This window comes from Oryzias latipes, chromosome 15, assembly GCF_053564925.1.
Source record: "Oryzias latipes strain Hd-rR chromosome 15, Olatipes_Hd-rR_3.1".
Taxonomy (NCBI): Eukaryota; Metazoa; Chordata; class Actinopteri; order Beloniformes; family Adrianichthyidae; genus Oryzias; species Oryzias latipes.
Window position 1 is genome coordinate 9,302,988 of NC_136251.1, and position 24,721 is coordinate 9,327,708.

Here is a 24,721-nt window from a genome sequence, read left to right on the forward strand (position 1 = left end):
ATGGCAACCACTCACCAATCCAAAACAAGCTTGTTGGAAGGCCACACCCCAAAATCTGTCAGACATTTTGAACATTTAACGTGAGACCCCATACTTTAATTGAGGATTCTGATTGGTCAGTTTATAACTTGAATAATTTGTGCCGATAAAGAGAAAAATATCAAGAGGATTGTTAGTGACTGAGCTGTTTGTTTCTCTATAGAGGTCTATGGGATGTTGGCTTCTTGGAGCCAGCGGCTACTTCCTAGAACACCGGGGGGGAGGAGTCAGTCAGTCCAGTTCTCTTCTACAGTCAATGGTTAAAAGCTGGAAAATGATGGAATCTAAACAAAATCAGGGTTATAAAATTCTCAACTTTAATTAGTTCAAAAAGTTCACAACAAAGTAACACCTTAAAGAGAAATCTGCTGTCAGAAAATGGGTGCTCATTTGGATTTATACATTCTGTCTTAATTCAACTCGTTGGCAACTAATTTGCTCTCTGGACAAAAAAAGAAAACTTCATCTGGACAGAACTTAATACAAATGGAAAAACAAATGCAAAAGTACAAAATTAAATGTAAACCCAGTTTAATCGTTTAAATTTGCTCTAGGACGTAGTGTCTTGAAGCACTACAGCACAGTAAACAATCTAAAGTGAGGAGAATGCCGAAAGCCATCCGAGTTCAACAGGAGCTGTTAAAAAGATGCCGCCAACCCAGAAGCCATAAATACCTGCGTCATGTCTGAAAACATCCCATTAATGAAGGCTCCAAACGGAGCGAGGATCCTCTTAGAGGAAAACGAAACGCTGATGTCGACTAAGCGACAGCACACACACACGCGCGCGCACACCCACAACAAAAAAAAAAGAAAAAAAGAAAAACAGCAGAACACAAAGAAAATGTTCCCGTGGTATTAAAGATGCTATACAACTGGGATGATATGCACGCGTTTGCTTTCCCTTCCTGCAGACGCAGCAGCACCTCGCAGCCTTCATTCATCTTCTGTCAAATTCACATTGTCCCACCTGACCAGGAGGGGGGGCGGGGTCTGAAAAGACGCCACTCTAGAAGCTTCTATGCCATCTTTACACGCGGTCCGTAGAAAACATCTACACTTGAACCAATGAGCGGACAGAGGGGAGCAGGAAACCAAACCGTGGGTCTGAATCTGTAGGTCATCATGCAGATGCGCCATGGAGCAGAGAACGACCAAACATAGATGTGGATTAAACGGGAACACACAAAATCTCCATAGAAAACGGGGGTTATGTAAAAAGGGGCCACAGGGTGACGCGGTACTCATTTACATAGTATTGACAGGGATTTGGTCAACAGACGTCCACCAGGCTGGCGCGCTGGGTGGAGGGCGGGCCGCCTCCCGCCGCACAAGTGCCTCTCTGGGTTCGCCACGGTTTGCGTGTTTGTTAGATACTGTACAGGTGGGGGGGAGAGAGCTGCGGCTCAGTCGCACATCTCCTCCGGCATCTCGTGGGGGTTGAGGATCCCCGGCACCGACATCTGGATCTTGTGTTTCTCCTCCTGGGCCTGCCGCAGCGAGGCTTCCCTCTCCTCCAGGAACAGATCCGAGGTGTCCTCGCCCGCAAACTCCTGCCACACAGAGGAAGAGGGCGCAAGTTGACGGCGTGAATGTGTTAAAGGCCCACTGCCCACCCATGCATCCCATCACCACGTGTTTACAATTTCTCCCGCTAGCTTACAGCCCCCTCATAACCTCAACCCATCATTAGTGGTGCAACGAAAATGGTGAGCGGTGTCAACTAAGACGTCCATGGATCTGTTTGTCTATAAGTGGATGATCAGAATGGAGCGGATGTTTTGCAATTTTTAAAAACACTTAACCCTTGTGCTCTCTTGTGGAGTCCAGATGACCCCACAAGAGAGCACAAGAGTGATTGATGATTTCCTAATCTTTGGCAGTAATTAGACAAATAATGGCTCAAAAATTGGGGGGCAGGTGGTGGGGGCTTTTTGCTATGGGGCAACTGTCCCCCTGTAGCCCCGCTAACCATTGTATTTTCTACTCCATCATCCGAAAAATACTACAAGAACACGTTAAAAACGCGATTTTCATCAGAGTGGGTGTGTAAGTCCAACAAAAGCATCCGGCCACTTTGTAGGACGACCTTTTCCACGTGAGAGTTATTTGTGGCAACAGCAGCTAAGCAGCAAGGCATGCTGGGTCTGATAACCTCTGTGAGAAGAGCCAAAGCTCCCGCTTCCCAAACAACAGAGCTGCAGGTACGCCGAGGCATCCGATCAAAGAAAACAGCCTCCAGACATCCGCTTCTGATCACATCAAAGCTGAGGAGGAAAAGCTGAAGGTCGGCAGACTACAACGACAGGAAGCTCACCTTTATCTGGACCAGGAAGTCCCTCAGGTGCTCCTTGAAGGCAGGAATGTCCTGGTTCAGGCTGAACAGCCCCGTCACAAACACCTTCACCTGAGCACTAACAGACAGGAGCACACAGATCTGTTACAGACCACCACCCTAAGGACAGACGCTCTACGCCGTGTTACACGTACTCCTGCAGGTGGGGGAAGGCAGTCTTCAGCAGGTTGGCTACGTATTCCTGTATGAACACCTGGTTACTGGAGGGGTTGGCGGGGCTCAGCGGGGCTGTGATCTTCCCTTCTTCTACCAGGTTGAACATGTACGCCAGGATGGATGCGTGCATCGTCAGGCCTGCAGATGCAAACGCACACAGACACGCAAAGATGCGGATAAAGAGCTCATTCCACATCTGATCCTCTTCGGAAGATGTTTCCACTTTGGTCTGAAGCCTCACCAGCAGTGTGTGACGTGTCTGTGACCACGGAGAAGATGTGCTGCAGGATGTCGCAGAAATAGGTCTGGTAGAAGCTCTGAGCGGCCGCTTCCTCCTGGGCCACGTTTTGAAGCAATGTGTAGAGAATCTGCAGACCTGGGTGAGCAGAACCACTGAGATGACGATCACCAACAACATGATCCCACACATTTCAGCCACAAGCCCAGGAAACAGTCCTGCTGCTTCCGCAGAGTTACAAGAAGAAAGACAGACGATGTCTTTCTAAACATGTAAACAATGAATTTTAGAGAGATGTGGAAAAATGTTATAGTTTAACCCTTTTTCAGCGAAGCTTAAACACTATTGTCCTTCAACCATAAAAATAAAGTTCTATTATGTGAAAAAAGTCATCAATTTACAAAATAATGTAAATTTATGAGCGAGAAAGTCGTCATTTTATAAGAGTAAAGTCACAATATTAGGACATAAAAGTCATAATTGTACGAAAATGATGTAAATTTGAGAACATTTTCATCATTTTAATGAGGATAAAGTTGCCGTGCATTCTAACTGCTGTGCGTTTCAGCCTCCGTACCTGTGTCGGCCACGTTCCTCATGGTGTGTTTGAAGGCCCAAATAATGGAGTCCAACACCAGCTTAAACTGGGCTGGAGGGATGGCCAGGAAAGCAGCGAAGCAGTGCGAGTTCACGGCTTGGAGCAGGTAGAAGAAGTGAGTCCTGTGCTCCGGAAACTCCTCGAAGTTCTGCTCCAAGAAAGAGAAAAAAGGGCTTCGCTGTCTGCTGGAGTCTCACTTGAACAGAAACATCCACCCGAGGCCCAACAATCTCACCTTGTTGATCATGTTTAGTGTGCATTCAAAGACTGCGTCAAAGATTTGGGGGATTTCGCTGGTGATGTGACCCCCCAGTTTGTTAACGATGGTTGCCATGGTGCTGAGGACCTCTGGCTCCCGGGCTGCAGGGACGTTGCGTTGGTAATCGATGAGGACGGCGTCCAGCAGTGGAGGAACAAAGTTTTCCCCAACCTACAGAAAGAAACGGAAAGACACAAACATGCCGTCAGCAGGAGAATCGAGCTGTGCTCAGACGTTCCACACGCGGTCCGGCTCTCACCATCTGTGGGTCGTTTGATCGGCTGACCCAGCCTGAGATCAGCTTCAGTGTCTCTCGTTTCACCGTTCTCATACTCCGGATCAGCGGCTGTTTGGTCACCATCTCGCCTACAACTCAAAAGAGATTTTAGTTTGAGAAACAGTGCAGGAGCAACAGCTTCAGCTCTGCCTGCTGGAGCTGATCAACAACCTTTTCTCCATCGTTCATTCAGCTCCTTGCTTTATTCCTCCACTTGGCTTTGAATAAAACATTTGGTTTGTAGTTTTGGTCATATTGGTTTAGTTAACCAGTATCTTTTTTAACACATTTTATTTTGAAAGGGACTTCTGTCAAAAGTAAAAAAAGTTAAAATTGTTATACAAGTAAAAATCCAGCTTTAAACTTTAAAAAAATGTTTTAAAGATAGGTGTAATAAATGAATGGATTTATGGTCATAAAAACTCATATAAAGTGTATTTTTTTTAGACAGGAAGTGGAACTTTCTAGCTCTCGTTCTGGTCAGTAAGCAACAAACCCAAACGGCTCCTTTAGTGTTAAAGGTTGTAGACCCCTAATTTATCTGATAGACAAACGTACTCTGATTTAAGAAGAATAATAGTATAAGATATAAAATATAACGGCACAGAAATACCAGTATTTTAAACTAAGCAGAAAAACAGTCCAAACATGTGAAAGGAAACAGTTTGGGAGCTTCAGCATGGGATTCAGACACACTGCCGCCTCTCACCGTTCGTCTGGATGGCAGCAGAGATGTTCTCGCTGAGGCACTTGTAGACGTTCAGCATGTCCAGGTAAATCCGTCCCAGCTGGATGACGAAGGGGTGTCCCACGGCTTTGCAGGCTCTGACGTTGGTCTTCAGGATGCTGCCCAGCTGCTTGACCGTCTCTGGATCCTTCAGGATGTCAACGTTCTGAGCGGGAGAGGCACAGAGGAGGGATGAACGACCGGGCCGCCTCCGTCACCTAAGCCAGCGACCTCAGCGGCGGCTCTGACCTTGGTGGCTTGCTGGATGATGCTGTCCCACACTTGATTGGGCAGCAGCATGTACTTCTCGATCAGGTGCTCCTGAACGGCCTGGTCCGTCTGAGCCCCGATCATGTAGCCCACCGCCTCATAAAACGTGTGAACCTGCGCGCAGAAGGGGGGCAGAGTGGGGCTCCACGTGAGACGGCGTTCCGCTAAGGTGGGAAACACGCCTGCTGTGATGAAGATCTGCTCACCTGCTGAGGCTGCAGGTCACAGATGATGGTGTTGATGTTGTTTAGGATCTCGTCGATGAACGGCATCACCTCTCCCACCTGCACCTGGATGAAATGGCGCCTGCATTTTTGAGCGATCTTGATGAAGGTGTCGCATGCCATGTCCTGAACGCCATCGTGGGTTTCTGCTCAGAAAGCAAGGCTCAGTTTCAGCTTTTTGCACTTTGGGCTGGTGTGTTCAGTTCAAGGTAGGCCTGCACAATATACTGCAAATTTATCGTTATCGCAATATCCAGCTCTGCAATATGCATATCGCAAAAGACGGCGAATATCGCAATAAATCGCAAACCCAAAATGTGTTAAAACAATCTTCTAGCAGCTTGAAGCATTTAACGAATCAAATAAATCCCTTTATGCTTTGACCAATCAGATGGACGCCTTCCCATTGTTGACCAATCAGATGGAGGCCTATTATGTTAACCCTGGTCCTGAAAAGCCTCAACCCTGCCTGTTTTCCAGCTCTCCTTAACCAGCTTGCTGTTGATTGGCTGACTCAAGTGATTTCACATCCTGATTGACTGAACACACCTGATTTTGGTTATCATTATCGAGCAGTTTAGGGAGAATTGGAAAACAGACAGGGTTGATGCTCTTGAGGACCAGGGTTAGCCACCCTGACGTTTGTCCCCCGTGTCGATGAGGGTCATTTGGAGTATAATTTTTAAACTGTTGCAATGAAATGGGAATGATGTTTTTGTTTATTTTTCTATTTGTTTATTTACCGCAAATTTATCGTTATCGCAATATTGATCACTAATATCGCATATCGCAAGTTTTCCTCATATCGTGCAGCCCTAGTTCAAGGACATCTCCCAGGTGGCAGAGATCAAACACAATCACACAGCAGCACCAAGGACGGTTGAAAAGATCTACGACTAGCTCTGTGTTTCCATGTGGAAGCATCACAGTCAAACTCTGGGAGCCTTTGTTCATCTTGAAGCTCTCACCGTGCATGAATTCAAAGAGTTTGTTGACCACCGTCTTGAGGAACTTCCAGTGAGCTCTGAGGAAGCGTGGGTACTGGCCCACGATGTACATGATGTTTGAAGCAATGATGGCTTTGTTGTCTTTTCCTCGCTTCTGCTCGCAAAGACCCAGCAGATCCTGGAAATGAAACCAACAAGATCATCCAGCAGCCGGGACCGCATGGACAAAACCTTTTTTGACGTCTGATCACACTTCAGCACCATAGGCACAAAAAACACAAACAAACAGGCTGTGGTTTACAGTCAAATGAGGGTTTTCCCGCAATTTCTTGAAGCTGTGTTCATTGGGAAATCAACAAACACTGAATAAAGAGTTTTATCCGCTCAAAATGCATTTTCTTCTGTTCAGCCATGTTCCAAAAAAGAGATAAAGTCAATATTGATGAACGCCCAAATACAGGAGATTAGCTCCATGGTTTACATTCTTTTGTAACCGTTTATGCAGTTTGTGTCATTCCAGTGGATTCCAGTGAAGAAAAGCGGCCTTTACAGGAGGGAGAAAAGCGAGGTGAAGTGCCGCTGGCGTAAGGCTGTAAAAAGTAGCTAAAAACTCAGATATTCACCATCTGTTCCCAAAAATTACATTATTATGAACATTTGTGATTTCCGAGTTCACAGATTCCTAATTTTTATAAATATAGTAAAGTGTAGTAAAAATACCCCTCAGACACTGTAATGATTGGTCTACATTACAGAAAGATGTTGGATTTTAAGTGTATAAACTAAAAAGTGGAATCCACTACTGTCACACAGGATTACTGTAATTTCCAGACTATAGAGCGCACCTGATTATAAGCAGCAGCCATTACTTTTTTTTAAAGGATAAACCATTCTGTACATACATTAGCATTACATACATACATTACTAATATTAGGTGAATCTCTTGATGCTAGCATGGTGGAGAAGCCGCACTGGAAGGTGCTTCTGATGTTTTGGGAGCGTTTTTTAAATTTTTTTGGTATTTCAACAAACAATGAAAAGTTAGTTTATAAAACAAATCTGTCAGTTCCGATGAAAGGACAGTGAGTGTTTTCTGGTTGTTCCATTTTTATTTAGGTGCTGTGCCTTTATTTACTATCTCCTTGCCTGCTGGAACTGTAGTCAGTGAAACTTTGAGGAAGGAAAAACTGTGGGAAACATTTTAGGTGATAAATACCATTTGTTTTTGTTTTTTTAATCTTTCTGTTACGTTATGTCTTGTTGATTCTGATCTACTGTTCTAAATAAACAGGTATTCATGACAACATTTCAATGCATATTTTCATTGTTATAGATCCAGGAAAAAGACAGACATGTAGCAACCATTCATCCATATTAAACAAGGAGAATCATGGTTTGATCTGTGAATTAAATCATGATCTCCACTCATGTAATGATCCACAGCCATCTTAGTGCTGTTGCATCACCTGCTTTCCTCACCTTGATGACTGTAACCAGGAACCTCTTCTCATCCTCTTCATGCATGGCTCCACTGATGGACCCGATGGCCCAGCACAGGGTGTTGAGGTTCTTCCAGGACCACTCGGTTCCGTTCACCTGGTTGTGGAGCTTCTCGGTCATAATGCGCTCCGTGTCCGCATAATCCAGGTGAGTCAGATAGACTGCAGAGCAGCAGAACTCGTGTCAGTCCCGATGGCTTTTACATTCCATGAAGTTACAAAAGCAGAAAATACTCAGTATCAGCTGACAGTTCTCATGTTACATAACAATCCTCCCATCTAACATGGTTTAGCTCAACGCTCCAGTTTTCCTCACATCCACCTTGGAGTGAAAACGGCTTTTTCTGTTTCCTCGTTTCTGATCCATCTTACCGGCATCTCTTTAGGCTGTGGAAGCAGAGAATTCCCATGTGGACCCAGCACAGAACTCAAAGCCCAATTCCCCTAAAATATTTAAATAGGACTGTATTTTCCACACTGTAGGGCACACTTAAAGCCTTGATTATTTAGGGAAAAAAAAGGATAAAAAAAGTGTCATATAATCTGGAGCTCCAGGATCAATTCTGGTTGTGCTTCCTGATGTAGAAGTGATTTTGAGATGTCTGTCAACATGTTTGGTTTGGGTGTTATTATGAATATACGATAACGTTGTTAACATGTAGGGCAGTTCTGTTTTTCCGTGTTACTAACCAGGTTGGCAGTTATAGGTATTGTGAATACTCCATCTCTGACTCTTTTGCCTAACTTAATGAACCTTATAGTTTGGTGTGCATCACATGACATAAGTTCAAAAATAGACCATGTATTGACGGTGCATCAGTGCAGAAGATATGGTACTGTGAATCTGGCATACATTTGAAGAGGATGGAGAGTACCCACACAAGTTAGTCAATCTTTCATTTGGAAGACAGAAAAATTTGTGTTTATGACAACGAAACAAAAAGATGAAGTTAAGGAGTCCTGAAAACGAGAGACTAACCTGACTGACTCATTGCTCTGATTGGAACCAACGTTTCTGAACGTACATGAAGTACAACTGTGTTCACAGAAGAACTCCCTGTACTCCTAATCATCAACTCCACCCAGTTCCATTCAGCTGGAACTTGGCGGCGGCGCGTGTAAAGCTGCACTCGCCATTCCTAGAGGGGCTGTGGGGTCCACGGTTAAAAGTCCCCTGCTGTGCTGCAGCTCCACATAAACCATCACACAAACCCTCAGGACTTAGAGACGGTCTTCTGCGTTTCATACCCAGAGTTTCTCTCATGTTCTTGTAAAGGTTGATGGAGTCTGTGTCCTTCATAAATTCTCTGACCACCTCCCCCTGGTCGTTCTCCACCACCAGCACCTCCTCCGGCTTGGCCATCCGACTCACCATCAGCAGACGGACCTGCCGTTGAACACACGAGACATTAAACTCAGAAGAGCTCTGAGCTGATTCTAAGACGCACTTCTCATTTGAAATCCGTCTTTGGTGAACTTATGTCACACAGGGGTTTGTTGCGGTTTATGAATGAGCACAGAGTAGCAGAAAAGCTCCATGTTTGTACCCCGAGATTGATTATTTTTAACAATTGTGCAACTAAAAACCACATCTCTGTCGCTGCAGAAAACTGATTCTTCTGCCAATGAGTTGTGAGAAGTGAAACGGCTCCACGACATGTGCAGTGCCTCTGGAGTCTACAAACTCTTAACACATTATGGATTCATTTAGGATTATATTGCACCAATAAAGCTGATAGGTCTGATAGCGTTGGCAGCACCTTGGAGAGCACTGGCAGATAGAGCTGCCTGCGCGGTGGAACGTCGAAGTGCTGGTTCCCGGACAGCAGAGGAGATGTGGACGTGGAGAACGGACTTTCTCTGTAGAGTTCTGCTGCCAGGTGGTTCCAATACTCCAGACAAATTTTGAAGATCTCGGTCTCCTCCACCTCTGACACGAGGAGCATGTAGTGGAGAGCCTGAGGAAGCAAGAGATGACAGACAGAAATGAGCGCATAGGAACAGCATTTTTCAGTGTTGTACTGCCACGTACATCCGGGCTGCCCCGGTTTCCTGAGCGTCTCCAGTCCCACGTGTTAAATATTAGGTTTCTGCCACTAAAAATATTCTGTCCTACCTCCATGAGTGTCTCTCGGAGGTTCAGCCTCTTCTCGATGAGCTGCCCGTGTTCTTTCAGGAAGGTGCACAGGAACAGGCTGAGGTTCTGGATGAAGTTCTGCTCGTCGTCCTTCCCGTTGGCGTAGGCCAACCGGATGTTGGTGTTCAGGGGCAGCATCTGAACGCAGACGCTTCCAAGTTAGAAGAAAACTCTACACCCGAGCCGGACGCGTCTGTTCTGCTGCTCACCTGCTTGAGCTGACACATGGTGAGGGTGAAGAGCGTGACAAACTGCTCCTCGTACTGGCTGACACTCACACCAGCGATCTCCGTCAGGCACTTCAGCGTCACGTTGCGGAACATGGGAACATTCAGGAACTGAGAAGAGGTCGGGCAGTTTTTCAGCGTCTTTGCACTCACACGGGTTATCCACAACCACGAGCAGCAGCATTAGTGTCTGCATCCACACCTTGTACACCAGTGTGCTGATCAGCTTGGTTTCAAAGATGTACCCCAGCGGAATCCAATTCAGAAAACGCAACAGGGTCTCCAGGGTGGCGTGCACAAGCGGGGCATTCTGGGAATTCTCCTGCAGGTAAACCGCAGACACAAACAGCTGAAGAAAGTGCTAGGATGGTAAATTAAAAACTAAAACACTACAGCACATCACTGCTGCCGATATGATGGCGATTCACGTACCATAACAAACTGGCACAGCTGGAAGATCTGGGAGAATTCGTTGCACATGCTAAAGGACACAATCAGAAACACAGATATCCTGTAATAACTGGTCATGGGAACAAACCCTACAGTTCATGAACATTTATATTACCTGACTTTTTTCACATTGTTACCGTCTCTTTCAGTGGATTAGTGTGTTATAAATACAGATGTCCCTGATTGGAAATTAGGTTCGATTGCATCGTTCCAGACTCGTTCTGAACTTGATGTTGCACTCCGATCAGGGATTGAATATTTATTTACTATTTATTAATGCAGCAGAATAGGGCACTAGTGTGAGCAGGAGGCAGACGAATGCAGCTCAGTGGCGTTAGTGAGATATTCACAGAATCAGAGATCCGGGATAATTAACTCTTAATAAACATTTAAAGTGTCTCTTTTGGCTGGTCTGAACTCAAACAGCAATCTACAAAGGCATTTGAAAAGAAAAAAGATCAGATTTTTGTTTCCTCTCCATACTGCAAATAGAGAAACGGCAGTGAGGCGGCTGCCAAGGGACCGTCTACAAAGTGCCAAAAATCCATAATCTCTCCAAAAAAAAGAAAAAACGAACCGGAAAAAAAATAGAAAAGGTCATGATGATAGGAACTTGTCAAGAAATACTCATCAAATTTGTGCTACAACAACGATTTGGGTAGAAAATTATTTTTAGCCATTTTAATTGGAGCTTTAAAAGGTTCTTCTGAAGATCCTAAAACCACCGTCAACAAAATCTGAAAATGACTAATTATGACCCGTTTGTACTAGTTAATAGTTAACTACTGTTTCTAGTTGCACTATTTTTGCCTGATTCTTCAAGCTACTTCACAGAAATGCTTTGTTTAAGTGTTCAATGAAAAAAAAAGGTTCATAAATAACACATTTTTTAAATGTGTTACAAAAGTACCGGATCTGAACTGAAATTCAAATGACTGAACTCGATTGGGACATCCCTCGTCTCTTGCATAATCTCTTTTTTCCTCAGGAATATTCCACATTAAACCAATACCTAGTTCAGAGTGTTTGTGCGACCTGCTCACCTGTCCTTCAGGTGCTTGGCCTTGACCTGGGTCATCTGGCCACTGGAGAAGTCAAACACTTCCTCGCTGAGCAGCTTCAGGATGACCATGTTGTTCTGACAGAGGCTCTCGCTGGTGCGACTCGCCCCCACGATGTCGCTGATGAACGTGGGCCAGTGCTTGGGCCACTCCTGCTTCAGGATCTGCAGACAGGGGCAGACGGGGTGCTGTGACTGGGATGGAGGGGGTTTGGTACATCTGCTTTACAGACATTTCTACAAACATCTCATAACAGAACAGAGTTTTTTAACCTGCTAAATACACACAAAATGAACACAGCCCAAGTTAACTTAGCTCAGTGTTTTTCAACCTTTTTTGGGCCGTGGCACACTTAAACCTTGAAAAAAATCCAGCGACACACCAGCATCCAAAAAAAAAAGGAGAAACTCATATTCTGTATTGATCTACGGCCCCTCCACAATCTCACATGCATTTTTGAGACAATTGTGGCAGAAAAAGCTGGAAGTTGTCGTTGTTTTTTCTAAAAGATGTAATAAAAGTTAAGTTAGAAGATTTAAAAACTGTTTGAAGTGTGTTCGTTGTTTTTTCAAGACGTTTAACACGAAAACCAATTGTGCGTTGAGACGCTGTCACTGTACCCAACGCATCATGGGAGATGTAGTGTGAAAACGGCCGGAGATCATTTCTCCGAGCTTCAATTGTTTTGTTCACTTGTTCCACGGTCTGACAGCGGATTCTGCGGAAAGCTACACCACTAAAGAGGAGGTTTAGCTGGTATTTTTGTTTAAATTGAGCGACTTTATGAGCTAAATCGGAACAAGGAAGTGAAGACTTTAACCACTTCTGATTGGTCAGACTGATGACGTGATTGAGACTCCAAGAATGATTGGTGGAGACAGTTATAGGGGCGGGACTTTTCCAAAAATGTCTGAAGCTACAGCTAAATCGCGGTTCTGTCATTCTTATCAAAATGTCTTTAATAGAATCAGATAAACACAAAGAAAAAGTATTTTATGCTCTTTCATATTCCTAACTTCTCAGTGTTTTATCAGGGCCTGTTTGGACGAACAAAGAGCTGATTTCATGGAGATGGGAAATGTCTTTAGATCAGTTAATGAGGGCAATTTCCCACGGCACACTTGATCATCTCCCACGGCACACTGGTTGAAAAACACTGACTTAGCTGACAGAAATGTTGGTAATAGAAAGGTCACGTGATGAGTCTTCTTGGTGAAACCATAGGGCTACAGAAAAGGGATCAGTTCTTTAAGTGCTCCTTGCACTGCTGTAGAAACTCTGCAGGCTTTTATTTTGTTTTACAGATCAAAACCATTAATAGAAAATCTACATGCAGAATTTCTGCACAGTCACACAACAACACAAAACCCACCAGCAGCGGCCTTCTAAACACTCACTTCTTTTGCCATTTTTATTGCTGACAAACTTTAATAGAATTATGTGTTTTAAATTAAGTGCCCTTAAAAGGTTGCAAAAAAACTATCATTATTTTTGTCTTGGTGTGTGTCTTTTTTTTAATGTTTTAAACATTTTATGAACAATTTCTATTATTACTAGACTCAGTTTTAAGTCATTTCTACAGAAGACAGGAATGGCCGTCTGCTTATATCATTTTTAGCTTGTTTTGTATAGATAAAAACCTAATAACTGGTTTGACATCAACTGTTTTTCTTGAGATGACAGAACATAATTACAGCTCGCTTTCTCCAGAAAATGGGTAATTAAGTCGTGATATTAGGAAAATGACTTTTGTCATCAAGATACATTTTTTTCTCATTTGGAGATCAGTAGAAAAGCCCGATTTTGTTTGAAATGTGAGCAGAAAGCTCTAACACAACATCATCAATTGCTGAACCTATTGATTCCTTGAGCCGTGCTCTAACTCAGGTGGAAATTGTGTGAGGTTTGTTGGTCAGAAACAACTTTTAAATCATTATTTGAGAAGATGAGCAACATTTAGAAAGCTCCAGATAAAGCCTGCACCGATGTCCCACTCTCATTCAGCTTGTGATGAACAGAAACCCAAACTTTATGGGCAGAGGTTTGAAATCCCAACGACACACGGCACGGTCAGACTGAGGAGGCCTTTTAGAGGAAATTGTGAGGTGAATCTTACCTGAACAAGGATCATATTCAGCTTTCCAATGTACACTTTTTCTTTCTAAAAAGTAAGGAGACAAATACAAAGTCGTCAGATTCAGTTACACTGTAGGATCTGTCATTTCATCATCTCATTAAAGTCGGATGAAGAACACCCACTATAGTAAATGTAATCCCTTTAAGGAATCATTTACCTTGTAATCATATAGATCACTTGTTTGGTATTAAAGATTTTGCCAGGTTGGTCAAACTGAAAAACCACAAACACATGTTTGATTTTGACCACAGATTAATTCTGGAGACGTTTTATTAAGAGTTAAAGGTGGAACTGAGGTGTCAAGTTTTCTAATTTTAGGTGGACTTTGTCCAAATCTGGAAAGGCAAGAAATGCTTCAAATTGTTGCTATATGTTTGTGATTTTACACTAAAACAGATTGGTTTAGAATCAAAATGTATAAACACTTTAGTGAGGATCACCTGAGTCGTTTACAAGAAGTCAAAAGCTTTAGAGCAGTGGTCCCCAACCCGCCATTTTTCGTTTTGTTCGTTCTTTTTGTTCTGTGTATCTTGTTTCTATCAGAGTGGGACTCTGTTGTTTTTGTGGATCTTTGTTTGTCTGATTATTACCTGTGGGTCTTTGTTTGTCTGATTATTTTCAGGTGTGGCTCCCATTGGACCCAAACTGAGGGTCCTTTAAAAGCAGCATTTGGACCTCCAGCCTGTGAGAAGGTTGCTTTGCTGCAACATGTCTCCACTGCAGCTTGGCGCCCTTCTCCACCTGTTTGTTGTGTTGCACTTTGTAGTTTTGTGTTTTTGTGTTGAGGCCCACTCTGTGTAGTTTTGTTTAAGTGAAGCTGTAGGGGTGAACTGCCATTTTCTTGGACATTTGTTTTCTCCTGTTTATGTTAGTCTAGGGAGGTTAGTGTTTTGTCATTGATTTCCCTTTTTCCATTTCCAGGTAAGATTACAGATTTCAGTTGGGGGGTTTGTTTGTTCGTTTGGCCTTGGTTCACCCTGAAGCCTTTTTTGCCTCACCTTTAAGTTGATTATGGTTGTTATTTATTAATTTGTGAATACATTTGGTATTTTTTGTATGGAGACAGTCTTTTGGTGTTTTGGTTATTATTTTAAACTGGCAAAAACTTGACTGTTTATGTTCTGCTCCTCTAGGTCTCCCTAGACACAAGAAGGGGCGTAACTGCACAGACCGGCACCAATCTGTGAGTCCGTTTGTACCGGACCATAATAATGCACAATATTCAGCAACCAGCTGTCTAATGTTACAAGGAGGCTGCTAATAAAGTTATTCAAATGGTAGCTTCACCTTTATTGGTATTCACAAAATACCAGAGAATGTTTCTTTGTCATACCTTAAAAGATGGACGAGGCTGATTTTGTAGTTTCCACTTTGACGGTTATGGGTTAATGGACAATCTGTCACATTTTAATAGTTTCTACACAAAATCTAGTTTACAAAACATGTTTAAAGCAGCTGCAGATATTTTTACAGAGGATGAAGATAAACTTTGTCCTCAAAACATAAACCGAAGGTCTACTTCAGCCCACCTACAGGCCCATTTGTGAAAATATTGTCTGACACTAAAGCAGACCATGGCCTGAAAAAGGTTGGAGTACCAGGGTATTAGAGGAAAGAGCTATTCCAGCGACAAAACAAGTCTGCTCTGCTTTTTACTCTAGTATCCTTTATTTCACTTTTGGAAAAGTGACTTATTTTGTCCCATTTCTTGAATGTTCTACCTGTATTAGGTCCAGTTCAATGAGCGTCATCTCCCGGTTCACTCACCTCTACATTTGATGCATCTGACGAAGTCTTGATAATGAGTCCAACAACATACTTTTTAATACCTAACAAATACATAAAGACATCGGAAAGGGAATGTTAAACGCGCGTCAATCAAGCATCCACAGCAACATATCCTGACATGACCAGCTGCCTGGAGCACTTTATCAGTAACCCTCACACACTCTGCTGGCATTTCATTTGCTAATTCTGCCAATTTGATCCAGAATTTGTTCACACACAAGCGGGTGTGGTCCTCCATTTTTAACACTGTTGCACAACATGTTGGTAAGCATATGGATGTGGACTGCAACTGCCACTGAACTCCTACAGGGCAAAAGAGGTTTTGGGGCGGGTTCAGTGGAAGTTGAAGCCTTTCTTGAAGCTCTCACAGTCAACATATGCAATGTGAGCAGAGCTTCTTAAAACACTGTGTTTTCAGCTCCCTTGCATTTGCTTCTGCACTGCAGCTAAACTGAAAAACTGTGTGCTGGGGTGTAGTGAGAGGAGCCGAAAACGAGGCAATACTCTGACACAAGGGGGAAAAGACATACTTGCCGGTCGCCCTGCTCTGGGTTTGCCACTTGAACAAAATTCAGGCATCTACGGTCAGAAGCAGGTAAGTCTTAGGTCAATGGGAAAAATGAATTTTTAGCAAAATTATAGAAGAATGGAGGGAGGCAGAATCAACCGATTTGACAATGATTATGAATTATTACTGCCCTTCGCTGATACAAGAGAAAAACGGACGGCAATTTTCAGCCATCTGTATTTTGTCACCAACAGAGCTAGAAAACAGTGCAATTGGCAATTAGGCAAGAATTAAAGTCAGCTTACATGTTTGATCAAAATGACTGGATCATTACATGGAAATGTTCCTCTTTAGAAGTGTGAAACGGTGTCAACAAATGAAAAGGCAGAAAATGTGCATCTATTCATAAACATCCAGATTCCGTTTGAAGTTCTAGCTTTTCAAAATAAGACTTTTGTCGGCTTTTTACTGGCAAGCAGTGCAAACTAAGGGACGCATGGGAGGGATTACAGTCTCGTGCTGCCAAAGCGACTATGGCAGCACCATCTAACTTAAAGAAAAGCATTAAGGGTGAGGATTACAGGAGGGTTTAGCATTTTGAAAGTACTCCAAACAAAGCCGAAATCTTTCCGCCGTACGCCTTGAAAGATGCCCCTCACAAAGCTCAGGAAAATCTGGGTGTTTTTGGTCATTTTCTTCCTGAACTAGCTGCTGAAGTGCAATATTGAACCTCTTTGCAGCAATCAGGCCAAGCCAGTCAAGCAGAAAACAAACCAGAAGTCTTAGTGGGGTAATAGTCTTCAACATGGCAACCGCACTTCACATTAAAACAAAAACAAAAAAGAAGGAACACTCAACAGCAAACACCCCCCTCAGCCCCCCACTAGATAAGTACTTTGTACTTTTACCTTCACATTGATTTCGAGGAAGAATCTTCCATCGTGCTTTGATAACCGTTTCCAATATCTGAAGAGCATAGTACTGCAACATACAGGCAGGCGAGAGAGGTTAATTCCTGTTTCTTTGCACGTTTATTTCAAGACATTTACTGCACATCTGAATTGTTTTTTTTTAAGTAAACTTATTCCAGAACACAGCATAAGCCCCATGTTTGTAACCTCACACACAGTCATGAAAATGGGCCAGAACAAAGAACCAGGCTGAGCTCTGGTTGTTCCCAGTGAGGCGGGTGACTTCAGTGATGTTTTTGAATCAAAATAAAGGGAGCAACAAAAACTGAACAAGAAGAATTAGGTTAAAGAACTAAACTAAATGCACCTAGCAGCTTAGTGTTTGGAACCTAGATAACCTTTAGTCCAAATTTTGACTTGAATGTTTAGGGTATTGAATGAATGGAATAAGGGAAGTGCTGGTGTTATTACCAAAACACAAACCTTGTTTACTTGTCTATCCTTTACAGGTTCTTTCGCTTTAAACTGACGCTGACCAAAGCCAACAGCACATCAATGTACAAGGTGTAAAATGTGAATGTCATTCAGAGCCACCGATGACAAACAAGCCAAGGTGGCTCCAGACTTTGGATCCATCTTGTCATTTTCTTTAGGTTGTCATTATGTGTCGAGTGCCCATAAAGGGCCCATGGGAGAAGGATGCAGAGAGCATCAAAACATGGATAAAACACTTTATTTCATTGTCTAAAATACTGAAATATGACAACAACTAGAGTAGACTTCATAGCTTAAACACAGCATCCCCTCACTTTTTAAATCATGTTCATTGATGATGCATCTTATCCAAAGATGAATGATCATTTTTAGTTCTGCTTGGGTTAATTTGGTCTAAATAGCTCAGGAGTAGTTAACTAAGGTTGTATATCTTCCATGTAATGAATGCTCACTTTAGAGTAGACCTAGCAGGAAGTGCCATGTTGGCAGTCATCCATCTGAAGAACATCTTAATGTACCTCCTAAAACTGTTTCTGTTAATCTACACAAACCGGTCTAAAATACTTGTTTTTTTTTTATTAAATAAAAACTGGGAGAAAGATGTAAAAACAGGGAAACAATCTGACTTTTACTATACACTATTGCTTTTTTTTTTTTAAATTGAAGAGAAAGTTTTTGACTGGCTCATTTTTCATTTATTTTGAAAATGTTTCAAGTACATTAATTTTCAGATTAAAGGCATGTGCTACACACCATGCAGAAACACGAAAAGATATTTTCTGTCACCCATCAACTGTGTGACATTTATAGGTATTATGGGAAAGCGGTTTTAAATTGCACAATTGGCCGTTTTTCTGCACAAACTACCATAAGAAGCAAAAACTACTGAATGAGTTTGCATGCCGGTTCTTATTTAGAGCATTTTTGTCTGAACGGTAATTAAAAGGAAAGGAACAATGTCTTCTGACTGTTTCTATGTATCAGATCTTGAAGCATTTTCTGCTTAATGATACAGATGATATGAAAGTTAACCAACAGAATTTATATAACAGAAATTCAAGAAGAAAGGTAAACCTTGTGGAGGTCTACCATCAAACTCCATCTGTGTCCAGAGGCACAAGATGAAGCATCAATTTTCTTCCTATCACAAGTCATAAAAAACCAGTTGTTAAAGTCAAACAGTCAGAACTTTGATTTTTCATTGATACACACATGGATTTAATGGCTAACAAGGACAGCACGAATTTAACTCTCATTAAAAAGTGTTTTTTTTAAATCTAACATGTAAAGAAAGCATTCATCTCAAACAAAATGTACTTTTTGATGCTGATATTGCGGTTAGACTAAGAAATGAGGGAATCCTTGTGCCAGTTGTGATTAAACTTCTTATTTTGTACTTTTTTGCACTAATGTTTGAATTCTTAGTAAAAGTAAATCAAACTGTAACCAGGAAGTTCACGTTTTACCTTATTTGTTATCAACTCATTTGTGTCAACTATTACAAGTAAGAAAAAAAAACACTGGCAGTGCTGTGTTGGTCTGAATAGTTCAGTCGCAGAATGAATAAGACACATACAGATGATGCTGCTGAAAGCAAATGAGTCGACATCGTTGAATCCTAAAATAGGCTATAGATAATACATTTGCTTGCTTACTTTGGTGTTCATGTTCTGAGAGAACTCCAGGATGGTGTCCACTCGTGTCCATGCATCAGGGTGCTCTTTTAAGTGTGTCAGCACCTCTTGCGCCATTCTTTGCTGTAAAAATCAAAGTTATGAAGTCCTGCAGGCTGTGAAAAAGCCTAAAATGTACACATCACACCTCGATAATGTAAAAATAATCCGTGTCACAAGCAGACTGTGGCTATAATCCGACCGTTAACAATACAAAAGAACCCAACATACCTGAGGTCCGACGCCATGATATAGACAGTTCACCACATTGTCCAGTAGGTTGATATCCAATTTCTGGTTGAAGTCCAGCAGCTGCTGTGCTGCATGGTCTGCTAACATTGTCATAACTGCTGGCATAGAGGTCTGTGGCAAGGACATCGAAGGGGGGGGGGGGCATGAGTGTTTAGGATAGGTTAAATGGGGATGTCGTGAACTAGCCGTTAAAGACCCACCCTGATTGTCTTTTGATCTATTTTAAAAGTGTTCCCAGTGGTCTTTCAATTACAATTGTGCCACTTTTAGCCAAAATTTAAAAGACAAAACAAAAAACTTATTTTCTAGGACATAGTTTCTACTGGACTGCTGCTGGGGAGTAAGCCCGCCCTCATTTCCCATCACTCATCTGTTTACATGTCTCCAGCTAGCTTACAGCCCCCAACACAACATGAGTAGTGCAACAAAATGGCGATCAATACTGCAGCCGTACAGTTTTGAGTGAGATTCCAGCTCAGACGAGGAAACCAAAGACGTTCATGGATCTATTTGTCTGAAGTGGATGCATCAGAACGGAGCAGGGAGCTTGCGGCTTGGCGTTGTGGTCACATAAACAAGATTTTTCAAATGGCCGTTTTGTTTTTCTTCTGCTCCAGATTCAAAAGGATTTGGTTAAACAAATGCTATTTTAAGCTTAATTTTCTTCATACATGTCCATCATGCGAAAAAGGCCACAAGAAGATGTTAAAAACATCATTTTCATAGGAGTGGGTCTTTAACACACAAACTTACACTTAAACACACCAAATCAAGGTAAAAACAGATCCATCTCTGCCATATGTATGCCAATAAGTGCTTTAGGTATGGTTGTTGAAATAAAATAGTAACATTGTAAAAACTTCAACATAGATAATCAACTCTATTTAGTAGTTTTAAGACTTCTAGCAGCAGCCAACTATATAAAATACAAGGGAAAAAATGTCAAAGAATATAAATAAACCACCAAACAGGTGGGATTATAGACTTAAGGACTGTTGCATAGATGCACATTCAATCCTGAGATCCAGTGTGCCCTTAGCAAAGTAGTACACTTTATGTTAATTCTATTAAGTATAAATATAGCGAGTATACTACTACAGACCATGTAGTGTAGGAAATATATTAACTGAAAACGTCTTAAGAATAAGTAGGAGCATCTTAAGTTTACAAAACATACATAATATATGAAACATAAAGTTCAAGCATATTACCTCTCTTTTAATCTAGTACTACTTTTTGTTAAGGGTGCAGTTATGAGGGCATATTGTTAGGAGAAATAAAAATACACAATAAGCAAAAGAAGGTTAACTTAAAACCATCTGTTTTCTACTCTTCTGTATAAAGTTTTGGGGAACCACGTGCCGGATACACAAACCGACGTCATGTTGTTTACATCCGCAAGTGATGGAATTCACTATCCCAGATACTTCGGGGAAACCCGAATAACGGATGGATTTTTGGGGATGGGGTTGTATAAGCGATGATAGTAGTAACAGAAGGCAGAGCAACGCCGTTGTAAACAGTGTGCCAGTGGCAGCAGCGTGTCTTACACACTCTGCTAAAATTAGCTGGAGAAGTACGCTGCATTTCCAGCTAGTGGATGGCGCGTGCATGATCAAATCACATGTGGTCCTTCACGTTCTCGCTCCAACCACTCCCACCAAGGATGCCAGACGCGGAGGACGTCCATACATTTGCTTTTAGACGGGCAGCTTTTGCCTGCGCAGCCTCTGGAAGTTAATGTGTCACCGAGTGGCTGCAGTCCGCGGCGAGAGGACTTTTCTTTCTGTCTTAATTATTATTATTAGCAGCGTTTTAGACAGTTAGCACGCGCCACCGCGGAGCACCTAGCAACATCAACTGAACATCCGCTCTGATCACGCACTCGAGTGATGCTGCCTTGGTGGGAGAGGCAAGGATTTTAATCAGGTTGCGTTTGGGTACTTATTGATTAACGAATTAGCACGTAACCTTCTCCAATGCACTTACTGAATATTTTTGGTTTACTTTGCAATATCTTAACTGTTGGCTCAGTCATTCATCTTACGGAGGTAAATGCTAGCTAGCGGCGAGCTAGTTATTCCATAGATTTACAATAGCATCATGTATTTTCAAAAAGAAAAAAGGCGCAATGACAGTCTGTGCAGGTTTCGTAGTTCAAAGCCTAAAGCAACAAAAAATTGCATTTGGTTCACTGCAAACACAAAGCCAGAAATAGTTCATACTGCATGGCAGGGTTGTAGTTGACTCCAGTTACCTACCTAATGTCCAAGGCTCTGACTCAAAAGAGTGGCGTTTGCCCCCCAAAAAAGCTACAAGATAGTGGATACTTCAGTACCACTGTTGACAGGGGAACAAAATACCAATATTGTAACGTTGCCTATGATCCAGCTCCAGCAGTGAGGGATGTCTGGCTGGCAAGAATTACTACTGTAGACTAAGCTACTACTACGGCAAACTTTGCATTTTATCACTCCGAAACATTTTAAAGAAACAAATAAAACTTAATTTAGTAATTAATCGTCACTCTAGTGAATTTCCAGTCGGGCGGTGTAGATGTTGTGTGCCTGCGCCTCCTATCCTCTCTCAAGCAACTAACTCACAACCGGTTGAAACCGGTTCAGACTGGGAGATTCCATCTCGGTTTAGTTTTCAGCCGATGGCGCCGCGCAAAGTTTGGACCAAGGATACGCCCACAGCGAGAGCTGATTGGCTGCTATTTTGGCGGAGAGTCGTTACCTCTGCTCTCATTGGATAACGGAGCTGTCAGTCAATTTCAATTCGCCGGAGCGGCCATCCAACTACTCCGCCCGGAGAAAAAAAGAGGGCAGACTCCTATACAGAACGGACTTGTACACGACTCCGCGCGAGAGATTTGGAGTTAAAACATTGAATAGAACTCGAATAATCCTATTACACGTGCAGTTTATTTTTTGTTTTTACACATGCATAAGTTGTACGTAAGGGTGGAAAGCAGGCGCACAGTTGCAAATCTTCCCACTTAGGTCGGCAGCGACAGATCGGTTTCATTTTAGCGTAATATATTCCAAATAAGACACTTGTCACATGCAAGGAGACGGATGGTTTGTATGACATGACGACGTGCAGGGACCATTCATTTGCCTGTAGCTTGTAAGCTGGTAATTTTCCACCAGCCACGAGTGGGAGTGGTTACATGCTCATGAACGCACGGGGTTAGAAATCGACCTGGAGGAAAATGTAGTTTCCTGAGTGGGAAACTGTGCTCAAAATGCCAGATTACAAGTCACGGGGAGCAAACGGGGCCATGTAGGAAAGTAGGGAGCTTTTTTCCCCCCCGGACATTTTAGTGCTTTATAGTGAGAGAACCGCTGTCAACGGAGGATGCAAACATGACAGCAGTTTTTTTTCTCCTCCGCGGTCACGTGGTCCCGCGCGCTACTTGATGGAAAAATACTGGATTTGGTGTGTAGTGGCGATAGTACACAAGCCTGTAAAGTCATTCGGAGAGGGCTTTTGAAAGGCTGTTGTGACGTTTACCCAGCAACACTGGTCCTGGCTCCTTGCATGAATTTATTTCCACCCATTCGCACTAAAATCCCCCTGTTTTTGAGTTTGCAAACACAAACCTACCATGAAAAAATGCTACCAGGAGGCACTTAGAATGACAGATTTATTCAAACTTTTAAGGCGCGTGCAGTTCCTTTTTTATTTTATTTTGATAGATAAAGGAGTAAACTATTCTTGCTTCACCTATCTGTCATGTTCCTGCCCTTGGATTTGTGTCACGCCTGAGACAGGCAGCCTACATGTGAGCTCCTGTTATTATTAACAAGTAAGATTTCAAAGCCTATTATCTATGGGTGCATTCATGAACAGCGCCGGCTTTGCCCTCTGCCTTCCTAGACCGGACCACTTGAAAGGCATCACACATTTCTAGAAAGAAACAGGTCAGTCCACTTTTGAGGAACTGAAGGGACTCGGAGGCAGAGTTGTCTAAAGTCCATTTTGTGCACATGAAGAGATAAAAGCGTGTTCCATAAAGAGACAGCCATGCCTGCTCTGTGGCAGATCTCTGCAGCAACTGTTGTGGTTGATCATTTACATGTGCTGCATGCTTACAGTGGCATCCACTTGTGACTTGTTTTTTGTGACATTGACATTGCAAACAAAGGACGGCAGGCTCATTACTTTTCCTTTTTTATGTGCGGAGGACAAGAAAACACAATGAAACCACTGAGTGCTAACTATGTCCAACTCTCGCATGTGACCTTTCTTGATGCCACACCAGCAGGAAGTGACTTTCTTTGATCTTCAAGTTACTGTATAAAATTCACTTTGTGACAACAGATGCATCAGACACTGGAAGTTTCTTATTTACATTTTGAATGCCTATTGACGGTTAGTCGGGTCCCTTCATTCCTTCACAGACTAATGGGGCTTTTTTTCCTTTCACTGTTGGAATTTATCGTCAAACTTGTGTGAAGTTTGAAAGTAAGCAATCCCAGTCAGGCACAGGCTGGTTAAATCTTGTTCAGTCTGGTTGGACCAGTGTAGACCATTTACATACTGTATATTCTCATTGCACCATAGCAGGGGGCTGACCTCTATGAGGCAATCCACAGAGGGAAAAAAAGACGATTTGCTGCATCGCCTCAGCACTACACGCTGGCTAATGTGCACAAGTAAACTACTTTATCGTTTCCCTTGAATAATTTCACCATCGTGCCAATGTGTCTGCAATCCACATGTTCAGGGTTACAAAAACTAGAAAAACTAACATCTGTTTTTGTTAGTTCACCGGCAAATTGATTAAAAGTTTATTGAAAATAACAGAAAAAGTTTACTTTTTGTTATTGCATGAGGCTGAACACAGCTTGAGTCTGCAGTGCCCCTCTTTACACTGACCCTTCCATTCATAATCATGGAGCGCCCTCTGCTGGACAACTTGTGATACTGCTTTTCTACTTCCTGCGACTGTTACCACAACTTTCCTAATATGATTCATATCTTTTGATTAGTAACTTATTTTCGTGGAAAACTTTTTTTTTAAATGAGTGGAATTTTTTTGTTTGTACAGAAAATAAGAATAACGTTGCCACACTCAATTTAACATTATTTTAAAGACCGTTAGGAAAAGTATTTTTTAAACCCAATAGAGAAAATAAAATTAAGTAAATACACTTAAGTAAGTACAAATATAAATATACAGGGGGAAAAAAACGCTTCCAGAAAGAAATTTATCATAAGATCTTAAAATATATGTGTAGAAGCATCTTATAGTGTTATTCACTACAAACAATAACTTAAGTTTTAACTAAGAATAAAACCAACAACATAAATATGGGTTAAAATGAAATCAACATAACGCAAAACATTAGAGTATTGCTCCAAAAACTAATTTAAAAATGTATCCCAGCACAAATAACTCAAAAAGTTGGTTAGGAAAGAAAAAAGTGTTTTAAGAGTTTATGATTGTGCCATTATAGTAAATAATTTGGTGCTTTAAATA

At 42.2% G+C, this 24,721-nt stretch overlaps 1 protein-coding gene across 2 annotated transcripts; it reads right to left on the reverse strand.

Moving 5' to 3' along the window:
* Positions 1-333: 333 nt before the first annotated feature.
* Positions 334-21,884, reverse strand: xpo1b (exportin 1 (CRM1 homolog, yeast) b). 2 transcript variants are annotated; one of them, XM_078931682.1, is made up of 26 exons: positions 21,492-21,884; positions 19,210-19,341; positions 18,961-19,062; positions 16,808-16,880; positions 15,922-15,970; positions 15,371-15,432; positions 13,583-13,627; positions 11,449-11,630; positions 10,388-10,436; positions 10,158-10,277; positions 9,938-10,066; positions 9,708-9,866; positions 9,352-9,549; positions 8,840-8,978; positions 7,572-7,753; positions 6,113-6,269; positions 5,127-5,290; positions 4,900-5,034; positions 4,633-4,816; positions 3,906-4,012; positions 3,623-3,817; positions 3,367-3,535; positions 2,793-2,927; positions 2,530-2,689; positions 2,357-2,453; positions 334-1,592 (listed from the first exon to the last, which is right to left on the reverse strand). In XM_078931682.1, the coding sequence occupies exons 4-26, from the start codon at positions 16,874-16,876 to the stop codon at positions 1,446-1,448; spliced, it is 3,033 nt and encodes a 1,010-aa protein (XP_078787808.1). In that variant the 5' UTR covers positions 16,877-16,880; positions 18,961-19,062; positions 19,210-19,341; positions 21,492-21,884; the 3' UTR covers positions 334-1,445. The 2 variants fall into 2 exon arrangements, with proteins under 2 accessions (XP_078787808.1, XP_004076981.1); XM_004076933.5 differs by lacking the exon at positions 15,922-15,970.
* Between the last annotated feature and the right edge of the window lie 2,837 nt (positions 21,885-24,721).

Coding starts and splice junctions, on each gene's coding strand:
- xpo1b (XM_004076933.5), bottom strand. CDS start 19,335: ATGCCAGCAGTTATGACAATGTTAGCAGACCATGCAGCACAGCAGCTG. Junction 8,979..9,351: donor ATCTGCCAGTGCTCTCCAAG/GTGCTGCCAACG, acceptor GTTCAACGGCAG/GTCCGTCTGCTGATGGTGAG. Junction 5,291..6,112: donor ACTCTTTGAATTCATGCACG/GTGAGAGCTTCA, acceptor CTTTCTGAGCAG/AAACCCACGATGGCGTTCAG.